Source organism: Cetorhinus maximus, chromosome 14, assembly GCF_964194155.1.
Source record: "Cetorhinus maximus chromosome 14, sCetMax3.hap1.1, whole genome shotgun sequence".
In the NCBI taxonomy this organism is placed as follows: Eukaryota; Metazoa; Chordata; class Chondrichthyes; order Lamniformes; family Cetorhinidae; genus Cetorhinus; species Cetorhinus maximus.
In genome coordinates this window covers 7,595,749-7,608,140 of record NC_135892.1, presented here as the reverse complement: position 1 = coordinate 7,608,140, position 12,392 = coordinate 7,595,749, and the positions used below count along the sequence as shown (strand labels likewise).

At 41.1% G+C, this 12,392-nt stretch overlaps 1 protein-coding gene across 5 annotated transcripts in view; it reads right to left on the bottom strand.

Annotated features, from left to right (window-relative positions):
• The window catches only part of slx4ip (SLX4 interacting protein), a 109,794-nt gene that overhangs the window by 69,921 nt on the left and 27,481 nt on the right, over nucleotides 1-12,392 (bottom strand). For all 5 annotated transcript variants that reach the window (XM_078556446.1, XM_078556448.1, XM_078556447.1 and 2 more), the window contains one exon: nucleotides 373-462. In XM_078556446.1, coding sequence (XP_078412572.1) covers nucleotides 373-462 — 90 coding nt within the window. The remainder of the gene's footprint in view (nucleotides 1-372; nucleotides 463-12,392) is intronic.

Sequence of the window (12,392 nt, the reverse complement as noted above, 5' to 3'; positions counted from 1 at the left end):
AAATAAGTTGAACAGGGCAAGCACCTAATGCTTCTCTCCAACAAGGTTTGGGCCATGCCACTATAGTTTGCTATATGTAGGTAGGTCAATTATTTAATTAACCTTATTGGCTAAATCAGGTGAGTTAGTTCCTGCAACTTCATTTTAGATTTGCCAAAATGTTAAAATCAATTAAAAAAGGAAGCATTGAGGGGTCCAATGAAATAAAAGATATCACAGGCTTCAAATATTACAAGAATTGTTGAGAATTCAGGTGTAATTCATAATACCACCTTCCTAACAATGTCCTAGATATAAATACATCATTGTAGTTCTGTTCTTTGCCTGCAGCTATCTGCTTTTTTTTTGAAGTAGAAAGTAGATGTGTTGTACCTCCTTGTGGTGTTCAGTAAACCAGCTGGTGCCTTTACTTGTTCCTCGAGGCAAAATATGAAGATCCACCAGAACTGCAAAGTTCCCACACTGCAAAACAAAAGGGAAAGTTACTGATTGTTGCAAGGCACATGCCTCGCGGATAGGGGAAATTAGTATCAGATCAGGACGTATGTTTGTTTTAAGGGGTCCCAGTTCACAAGGGTGTACTGAAGGCAGATTTAATTCCAAATAGTTTAACATTTGAATATTAGCTACATCCATCAGAAAGCTTCAGGAAAACTTTGAATGCGTTTATTTTTCTCTTTCATATAAAATATACAAAGTATAAAAATTCAGTTAACGCTATAGATGCTAAATTCTAAGTTATTCATTTTGTAGTGCAATTTGTTGTAAGTTTGAGTTGGCACAAATGCAGCTGAAGGACTTAGAGTCTTCTAAGACAAGAATATAACACAATGCCACTGTATTCAATTACTTTCATCCACTGAAATTCAATCTTAAATTGTTGTATCTCACATTTCAAAGCTGCTTTAAACCTTTTTGTCCACAATGATCACAGCGGCATTGTTTACGACTAAGTTGGTACTTCCCTTTGTGCTGCAAAATTTTTTGTATAATCTTTTAGAACAGCACTCTTTAACTGTTCTTTACAATAATTTAAGGACAAGAGGATGTAAATGAATCTCTTTGAATGTACCCGTATTGAATTTTAGCTGCAGAGCAAAATATTACCAGTCCCAACAATGTAAAAATAAATATGTGTCAGTAACTTTCGATTATGTCAAGGTCAGAGTGAATTTTTTTTTAAATGAAGGGTTGCACTTGAGGTACCATGAAAATAAGAATTGTCAACAACCAACTCAAAATGAAAGATTCTTTAAGCAGAGGAAAAATCCATTAGCTGAACAACATCATCTTGTCCAACTGCCAGGTCTACCTGCACTCCTCCTTACCAAATCCTTCAATCCATTCTCTCTACAGAAATGCATCAAACTCTCTCATGGGTTCATTTAGACTATCCGTCAATAGCCTTCCCTGGAAAGAGGATGTCCTGGAGGGGTCAAGGTCAGGATCTATTTGAGAGTTAAGAAACAATAGAGGTACCATTACACTACTGGGTGTTTTCTATTGGCCACCAGCTGGTGGGAAAAATATAGAGGAACAAATTGCAAGGAAATTACAAACAGGCAAAAAAAAACTATAGAGTAGTTATAATGGGAGACTTTAATTAGCCTATAATAGACTGGGACAGTTATATTGTAAAAGGCAGGGAGGAAAAAGAGTTTAAGAATTTTCTAGATCAGTATGTTCCTGCTCCAAAATGGAGAGGAGCAATCCAGAGCAAAAATAATTAATTGGGGATGGGTCAATTTCAATGAAATGAGAACGGATCTAGCCCAGGTAAATTCAAATTAAAAATTGACAGACAAAACTAATAGAACAATGGGCTGCCTTTAAAGAGGAAATACTTTGGGTACAGTCGAGGTATGTTCCCAAGATGGGATAAGGTAGGACAAACAAAACCAATATTTCTGAATGATGAAAGAAATAGAAAGCTTGATGAATCAGCAAAAGGGTATGTATGACAGATGTCAAGTTGATAATACAAGTCAGAACCATACTGAATATAGAAAGTTCAGAGTGGAAGAGAAAATAGAAATAAGAGAAGCAGAGAGAGATTGGCAGCTAACATAAAAGGGGATCCAAATGTCTTCTATAGGCATATAAATAGTAAAAGGGTAGCAAAAGGGGTGGAACAATTAGAGACCAAAGACTGGAGGCAGGAGGCATGGCTGAGGTACTTTGCCAAGGAAGAAGATGCTGCCAAAGCCATAGTGAAAGAGAAGGTAGTTGAGATACTGGAAGGACTAAAAATTGATAAAGAGGTATTAGAAGGCCAGTTGTACTTGAAGTCAAATCACCAGGATCGTGACCAGATGCATCCGAGAATATTGAGGGAAGTAAGGTTGGAAATTACGGAGGTAGTGGCCATAATTTCTAAATCTCTTTAGATATAGGGCTGGTGCAAGACGACTAGAAAATGTCAATTGTTACACCCTAGTTCAAAAAAGGATGTAAGGATAAGTCCAGCAACTACAGTTTAACTTTGGCAGTGGGAAAACTTTAGAAACCATAATCCGGTACAAAATTAATAGTCATTTGGACAAATGTGGATTAATTAAAAAAAGTCATCATGATTCAATTTTTGGATGAAGCAAATTGATGAGGTTAATGTAGTTGATGTGCTATGGATGGACTTCCAAAAGGCATTTAATAAAGTGCCGCATAATAGGTTTATCAATAAAGTTGAAGCCCATGAAATAAAAGAGACAGCGGCAGCATGGCTGAGTGACAGGAAACAGATGGTAATGGTGAATGATTATATTTCAGGTTTGTGTAAGGTAGATGGTAGGGTTTCCCAAGGGTCAGTATTAGGGCCACTCCTTTTCTTGATCTACATTAATAACCTAAACTTGGGTGAGCAGGGCACAGTTTCAAGATTTACAGATAACACAAAACTTGGAAGTATTGTGAATGTTGAGGAGGATAGTAACAGTCTTCGAGAGGTCATGGACAGGCCAGTGGAATGGGTGGATAAGTGGCAGGTGAAATTTAATGCAGAGAAGGGTGAAGTGATAAATTTTAGTATGAAGAGCGAGGAGAGGCAAAATAAAACAAACAATACAATTCTAGAGGGGGTGCAGCAGCAGAGGGGCCTGGGGGTTTATGTGGAGAAATAATTAAACGTGGCTAGCAGGATGAGAAAGTGGTTAATAAGGTTTCAGGATCCTGAGCTTTATAGAGACATGGGCCTGGATTTTCATCATTGAGGCTGGGAGTGGGAGTCAGGAAAATTCCTGGCTCAGCCCACCTGAATCGGGAGAAATTGCCCACAAAGATGGAATCTTCATTGTCCCAGGACAAGTGTGGCTGCGGGCAAGAGTCGGGCCAGCCAACCCAGGAAAAAGGTCGGAGGCAGCCACAGGGGCCGCCGGGTGTACAGGTGAGCTGCTTAAACGGTCTGTCTCAGTGCTATGGGATTTTGTCTTAGTTATAATATAAAAGGTAAAGATCTTCTAGCCCTCATGCCCCACACACTCCCCATGCCCCTCCATGCCACCTCATGCCTGCCACTGCCCAACTATGCCCCTCCACCCTACCTCCATGACCCCATGTCCCACCATGTCAACCTATGGCATATCCATACCCATTCACCCACCACTATACACTGTATAGAAGCAATAGTGCTTACCTATAGTGACAGTAGGGTGTGTACATAAACTTTAAAAAAAAAAGCCATTCATTCATAACTTTCCAGTTTCTTAAAAGAACTGCTTTTTACTACAGGGCAATAAAAGTGCCAGTCATACAGACCCTGTAAAGTATCAAGAAGGTAAACTGCAAGCCCTTGAAACCTTTTTGCCTTGTGTAAATAAACATTGTGAAATTGAAAGCAGAGATCAAAGACCCAGAGCTGTCAATCAAGTGATGCTTTCTCTTGGGTTCAGATGTTTCATCAAAGTAATGGAAGCCTGGGCTCTCAGCCAAGAATACTTTTGCATGAGGGGCACAAGTGGCCAGAGGGGTTGTTTGGGGGCATTCCTTGGCATGGGAGGCATGAGGGGCTATAGGGGGTGGGTGGGAGGTAAACCTTGGCTTGGGGGCATGCCTTGGCATGGGGAGCATGAGGATGACCACTTGAACTTACATTTTAAAAGGTCCCCTCATGCAGATATGGTTCACAACTCCTCTGAAGTGCCATAAACTGCAAGTCATTGAAAACCTGGCCTGACTCCATGAAAATTGCGGAGGACTGGGGCATGCCTATTCCCACAATGGCGCAGGCCAGGTTGGGAGTGCAGGATGCAGGCTTTTGACTTGATCCAGCGCGCACTCTTTAAAGGCCCTGTTGAAAATTGGAAACCCTGGAAAAGGGCCAGGAATCCTGAATCAGGTCCCGGTCACTTGAAGGGCTCCTGAGTCATCCTGATTCGGTGAAAGTCCAGAACATGGGGTACACAACCAAGGAAGTTATGGTGGACTTCTATAAAACAGTGGTTTGGCCTCAACTGGAGTACTGTGTCCAATTTTAGGCACCATACTTTAGGAAGGATGTGAAGGTCTTAGAGAGGGAGTTGAAAAGATTTATGAGAATAGTTGCAGAAATGAGAAATTTCAGTTACATAGATAGGTTGGAGAAGCTGGAGTTGTATTCCTTGCAGAAGAGAATTCTTGGGAGATTTGATAGATGTGTTCAAAATCATGTGGGATCTGGAATTTGTAGATAGGGAGAAACTGTTTCCAGTGGCGGAAGGGTCAAAAACCAGAGGACACTGATTTAAGATGAATGGCAAAAAAACCAAAGGCGACATGAACAATATCTTTTTTTTCCCCCATAGCAAGTAGTTAGGATCTGACATGCACTGCCTGAAAGTGTGGTGGAGGCAGATTCATTCGTGGCTTTCAAAAACAAATTGGATAATTACCTGAAGAGAAAAATTTGCAGGGCTACAGGGAAAAGACATGGGAGTGGGATTAGTCGAGTTGCTCTTGCAGAGGCGATGGGCCAAATTATGTCCTTCTGTGCTGCAACTATTCTTTTGATTACTTACTCCATGAATCATTTTTGTGTAACATATGCATCTCCTGAACCCATAGTTCTGTAAAGTGTCTGCCAAGCTTCCCTCCTTAATCCTAACTTCCTGATATTTAAATTGCACCAGGTCAGTTTAAAATGAAATCTTTAGAAAACCGAACTTGGGATCGACCTCAAGGGCAGAAAGAATAAACTGGGTTCAATTAAGATTATGCAGAATGTAGCTATTATGCTGTAGCAAGCAAGCCAGACTGGCTATAGCTCACATCCCAAGTTACATTTCATACACTCCACATGAATGATAAAAAGAAATCCTCAAGACAGTTCTCAAGTCCATCTGCATGGGTATCCAAACATAAGCAGACCTTATTCTCCATGCTATATACTGTTCAGTAGTTAAAAAGCAAGATTACCTAACTTGTAGAGCTTTCTTGGATAGAAAGTATTTTCTGCATACAGCTTGAACTAAGCCAGGCTTGGATTATGTTTTAAGAAATTATGTGAGAGATGACGCCCTTTTAAAATCTTTCCAATGACGGTACTTTCCCAGAGTATTCAACACTCCCACGTGGCATAAAAGGTCACATTGGCATTTATTTTGAAGTATTAGAAAGAACAAAAATTACAATATGTGCTCCTCACAAAGGGATGGGAAAGTTCTGCATGCAAGTGGAGGCTGGCTCTGTAGAAGAATGAAGACCACCCTAGTAATGTAGATCATCTTTCTCTCCTTTACATCCTTCACATAGTGCTGGAACCAAATCTAGTGGAGACTGGGGGATGGTAAATGGGAGTCGTTAATAAATTCTAGTCACCAGGACAGATTGCTCAACAGCAAGGAGTATAATATAAGCAAAAAGCATTTGATTAGTCACTTACAATTAAAATAAAAGCTAACATAACATTTTTCATAGGTCAATATCCAGTGATATTGCACACAGGGAGTCAAGACCAAATGCAGTATTCAAGTCAAGCAAGGTTAGAGAGGGTGGCTGGAGGGGGAGGTAGGGGGAGGAGGGTCCAGACAGAAATTTGTACCATGAAAGGCCAAAATATTTATGGTACAATATCCAACATAATGGAGTTCATGCCATTGTATTTATTTGCAATTGTTATTTATATTGGGTGATCACCATTATGGCAGATGATGTAGGTTGCACTGTAGCATAAATATAATAATGTAAAAGAATATCAATGTGTTTTATGTTTGGAGATCTCCAGTGTAGGCAATCTTCTGTTCAATCAATGTGTGGCATAGCAGACTAGAGTAATGGTACACAGCGTCACCATGATTCCCCTTCCTGGAATGCCCTCAACAACACCGAGCTATTGGATAAAATGAGATGCAAGACCCTCATCATCAATGAGGTTTAAAGTAGATTAGGAGCAAGTCACTGGACAGATGGTGCAAAAATATTGTATTAAATGGGGTGGGGAGACACGCAATGTATTTTCTTAAATTACTAAAAGAACTTACTTTTTATGCACCTTCAACAATGTCAGGATATCCCAGTCACTTTAGCTCCTTAAAACACTACATTTTAAATATTACATTTGCCTCAAATACAGAAGAATTTTAGACTAATGATTGTACACATCATTTTCAGTTCACTATCTAAAGCAGATCTGGGAATTGGAGCTGGAATTAATTCCTCGCTCCACACTTGCATAAATCAGTGCAGTGACCTACCCTGACTTCCACAGGAGCAGAATAACATGTTGCACTAAAGAGCAAAGGCTAATTAAATGCTATGTTTGCAGGTAAAGGAATATACAAGTGAGCAAAAGCTTGGTTATGAGGCAAGTTTTAAGGAATGTTTTAAAGGACTAGAGAGGTGGGGAGGTTTAGGGAAGAAATTCCAGAATTTAGCAAATAGGCAGCTGAAAGCACAAGCACCAACGGTGGAGTAATAGGGAATGCGCACAAGACCAGGCTTGGAGGAGTACAGAGATTTCAAAAGAGTTGTAGTACTGGGGGAGGTTACAGAGAAAGGGAGGGGCATGGCCATGGAAGGATTTGAAAACGAGGATGAGAACTTTAAAGATGAGGCATCACCAAGGCAATGTAGCAAGCACAGTGGTGGACAATGGATGAGCAGGACTTGATGCAAGTTAGGAAAAGGGCAGCAGAGTTTGGATGAGCTCTGGGGATGTTATGGAGGTAGAAGTAGGTGGTCTTGGTGATGGCATGGATATATGATCAGAAGCTTGTCTTAGGGTCAACTACAACACCAAGGTTGCAAACAGTTTTGTTTAGCCTCAATCTGTTGGTAGGGAGGGGATTGGATTTGATGGATAGGGAACAGAGTTTGTGGCAGGGATCAAAGATAATGGCTTCAGTCTTCCCAATATCAAGTGGGAGGAAATTTTTGCTCTCTCAGTATTGGATGTTGGAGAAGCAGTCTGACAATTTAGAAAAAGTGGAGGGGTCGAGAGAGGTGATGGTCAGGTAGAGCTGGATGCTGCCAGCATAAATGTGGAGCCTGATGCTGTTTTTTCGAATGATGTCACTGAGGAGCAGCACATATATGAGAAATAGGAGGTAACCAAGGATAGACTCCAGAGGAAATGGTGTGGGACCAGAAAGATTGGCCACTGTATGTGATTTTTTGGCCTTAATTCCATAGACAAGAATGAAATCAGACAAAAGCAGTTCCACACAACTAGATGCTAGTGGAGAGGTGTTTGAGGAGCATGGTGTGGTCAATGACGTCAAAGGCTGCAGGCAAGTCAAGAAGACGAAGAGGGTTATTTACTATTGGTACAGTCGTAGGGGGTGTCACTTCTGACTTCTGTAAGAGTTGTTTCAGTATTGTGGCATGATGGAAACAGGTTTGGAGGCATTCAAACATGAACTATCAGGAAAGAAAGGCATGAATTTAGGAGACAACGGCAAGTTCAAGGACTTTGGAGAGGAAAGGGAAGTAGGAGATGGTGCAGGTTTGAAGGATATGGGGACAGTATATGAGAACAGAGAACCATCTATAATATCAGTTAACTTGGGGGCCCGGAATATAAGTTGGGTGGTCAGCAATTTGATAGGAATAAAGCCAAGGTGCAGAATGAGAGTCTCAGAAACAAAGAGGGGGAAGATGGTGTGGTCAAACATGTTAAAGGCTGCAGGCAGGTCAAGAATGTCAAATATTCTGTTTTTCTATTCTACTTAGCAAAGTGGATAATTTCACATTTCACCACATTATGCTCCATTTGACACCTTATTGCCCACTCCATAGACAAGAATGAAATCAGATTATTTACCTGTTTATATCCTGTACAGCCTCTCAATGTCCTCCTCACAACTTATTTTCCCACCTAGCTTTTTAATTACCAGCAAACTGTTATCAGCACAGGTTGTAAACAGCTGAAGCCCAAACACTGATACTAATGGCACCCCACTAATCGCAGCCTGCCAACCCAAAAATTACCCATTTATCCCTACTCTGTTTTATGCCCATTAATAAAATCTCAGTCCGTGCTAATATATTATTCTCAATCCCAGGAGCCCCACTCTTATGCTGCAACCTTTTGTGTGCACCTTGTTGAATACTTTTTGAAAAATTTGGAAATCCAAATTTTAGGGAGACAGTGGCATGGTGGTATTGTCACTGGGCTAGTATTCCAGAGACCAAGGGCAATCCTCTGGGGATCTGGGTTCGAATCCACCACGGCAGATGGTGAAATTTGAATTCAATAAAAATCTGATGACCACGAAACCATTGCCGATTGTTGTAAAAACCCAGCCGGTTTACTAATATCCTTTATGGAAGGTCATCTGCTGTCCTTACCTGGTCTGGCATACATGTGCCTCCAAACTCACAGCAATGTGGTTGACGCTTAGCTGCCAGTGATACCCACATCCCATGAACGAATAAGAGAATTTTTTTTTTTACTACATCTACCAGTTTACCCGCACCCCCCCATCTATACTGATAGTTACGCTCTCAAGAACTAACAGATTTCTCAAATACGATTTCACTTTCAGGTTGACTCTGCCTAATCATATCATGATATGATTATGCCCTGCTACCACATCCCTAATAGATTATTGCATTTTCCCTGCTACTGACGTCAGGCTAATAGTTCCCCATTTTTTTCTCCTTCTCCTTTCTCGAATAGTAGGGTTATATTATCTACTTTCCAATCCACTAGAATCTAGAAAATTCTGGGTGACCAATGTATCCACTGTCTCTGCAGTCATTTCTTCAAATCCCTAGGTTGTAGGCCATTAGATCCAGGGGGTTTGTTGGCTTTTATTCCCATTAATTTCTCCACTACTTTTTCTCTACCAATATTAAGTACATTTGGTCCCTCACTTGGCCCCTCATCATTTCCCATACGTTTTTGAGTCTCCTATTACAAAGGTAAATATAAAATATTTGTTTAACGTCTGTGCCATTTCTTTATTGCCCATTATAATTTCTCCTGTTTCTGCCTTTAAGGATCCCACATTTACCTTCATTAATCTCTTCCTTTTTACATTCTTGTAGAAGCTCTTACAATTTGTTTTTATATTTATTGCTGGTTTGCTCTCTTTATTTTTACCCTCTTGATCGATCTCTTGGTCACCTTTGCCATTTCTAAAACCCTCCTAATCCTCAGGCTTACACATCTTTTTAGCAACACTGAAAGCCTCTTTTAACCTAATAAAATCTTGAACTTCTCTAGTTAGCTACTGCTGGACCACTTTGTACAGTTTTTATTCCTCAAGGGAATGTATTTTTGTTGAGAATTATGAATGTTCCTTTAACTATTTATCATTGCTTCAATTCTATACGAACAAGCAGGAGGAGCAGGAGTAGGCCAATCAGCCCCTTGAGCCTGCTCCGCCATTTAATAAGATCATGGCTGATCTGACAGTAACCTGAAATCCGCATCCCGCCTACCCATCACCCTCTTGCTTAGCAAGAATCTATCCACCTCGCCTTAAAAATACTCAAAGACTCTTCTTCCATCACCTTTTCAGGAAGAGAGTTCCAAAGCCTCATTACCCTTTGAATGAAAAAAATTTGTGTCATCTGTTTTAAATGGGTGGCCCCTTATTTTTAAACAGTGACCCCTAGTCCTAGATTCTTCCACAAGAGGAAACATCCTCTCCACATCCACCCTTTCAAGACCCCTCAGGATCTTATATGTTTCAATCAAGTCGCCTCTTACTTTTCTAAACTCCAGCGAATACGAGCCTAGTCCAACCTTTCCTCATAAGGCAACCCACCCATTCCAGGTGTGAGTCTGGTAAACCTTCTCTGAACTGCTTCTAATCAGAAATCACTGCAAATGCACTTTATGATCTTTGTCTACACCACATAATTAAAACTAGCCTAAAAAGGATACTGTCAGTAAATGGAATTTTATTCTGCACTTTATATTTAATAATCCAATTCAAACTATTCCCATCTTTATATTTTAATCTCTTCATTGACAAAACAAATTAATATTGTTGTATTAATAAAAAGTTCTTTTCACTTTTTGTCTATATCAGCTCTGTTCAACATCACTCACAGCTCTCAGCCATCTTTCTACCACCTCTTATCTCCTCCTCAGTTTCCCACTACCCTATGTTTCTGCAGTGTAATGAAGCACAGTATAAATGAATGCATTGCTCAGCACCTCTGTGCCCTTTGACACTACTGTCAACTTACAGATTTTTAGCTGCCACATTGTCAGAAGTCTTCCAGAAACCACAATCATTTTGTACAATGTACATATTGTATGAAGCAACAATAACCAAAACCAGATCCAAACAAACAGAATTACAGGGGTATAATCCCAGTTTATAGATCACAACACAATTTGTAACAATTTACTCACTTTTACAATTGCAACGGCAACGATGAAAATCTTAGTTATTTTTTCTAATCTAATAGGTAGCTTATCCAATAATTATATATTTTCATGGAATATGAGCGTTGCTGGTAAGGCCGTCCCTTGTTGGCCATCCCTAATTGCCCTTGGGCCACCTTATTGAACCACTGCAGATCATACGGCTTAGATACACCCACATTAATAGGGAGGGAGTTCCAGAATTTTGACCCAGCAATAGTGAAGGAACAGTGATATAGTTCCAAGTCAGGATGGTGTGTGACTTGGAGGGGAACTTGCAGGTGATGGCGTTCCCATGCATCTGCTGCCTTGTCTTTCTAGTTCAGGGGTTCCCAAGCAGTGGGATCACAAGCCGATCACTTGGGGTGGTGAGCTCTGAGGCAGCAATGGCAACTGTTGAGCATAGACTGCCCAGTATTTGATATTTTCTTCCCCCCAAATAGTTCATCAATGGGACAGCTTTTTGCTGCCCTGATTGGTCGTTCTTTCAATGCCCCGATTGGCTATTTAGTTCAGCACTTTGTTTGGCTAATCAGCGACTTTCTTGGAAGCACTCATAATGGAGGAGTACTTTGGGCATGCACTGTGGCGAATGGCGGGACAGTCCTGGGATCAGGTCAAGGCTCCATTACATACATGCATATGATTCTTAGCTCCGAGGCCCCAGAAAACCATTTGCCCCTACTCAACAACTACTGACCCCACCCCCCTGCAGCCTCTCCCCCACCCCCCCCACCCCCCTCACCCCCCCAACAAATCCTCCACCTGTGCCCCCGCTTTCAATCTGGGGTCACACCAGTTTTCAAACATTAAAATGGGGTCACAAAGGGAAAAAAATTGGGAACCACTATTCCAGATGGTAAAGCTCACAGGTTTGGAAGGTGTTGTTGAAGGACATTTGCTGGTTGCTGCATTGTACTCTGTAGATGGTACACACTGCTGCCATTATCCACTGGTGGTGGAGGGATTGAATCTTTAAGGTGGTGGATGGGGTGACGATCAAGCAGGCTGCTTTGTACTGGATGGTGTCAAGCTTCTTAAGTATTGTTGGAGCTATACGCATCCAGACAAGTGGAGAGTTTTCTACTACATTCCTGGCTTCTGCCTTGTATAGAGTGGACAGGCTTTGAGGGGTGAAGTGAGTTACTCGCCACAGAAGTCCCAACCACCCAAGCTATCGCTATTTGTGTGAGCTTGTTGTGCACAAATTGGCTGACGTGTTTCCAACATTATACCTATTACTACAGCTCAAAAGCATTACTGAAAAAAAAGAAATGCCGCTGAAACTTTTCGTCTTGCATTCATTAGGACATTTCGCAAGAATGCCAATTGTAAAGAGAACAACAATTGATACTGCGTGACAGTATCATGACAGATTGGTTGGCAAGTGGACTTTGATTGGTGCACGCATTGCCATGGAGAATGCACCAGCGAACAGTTAACTACCAAGCTTTTGTTCAAATTCAATCCAGGCAGGTCGACTCCGATTTGTCAAGGCATTGCCATGAGGAATGAACCAGGCTATGGCTGGCCCCAAGCTTTTGTTTAGATGAAAAAGGCACAATATGTGGACATACTCCTTCTGTCTGCAAAGGACAGG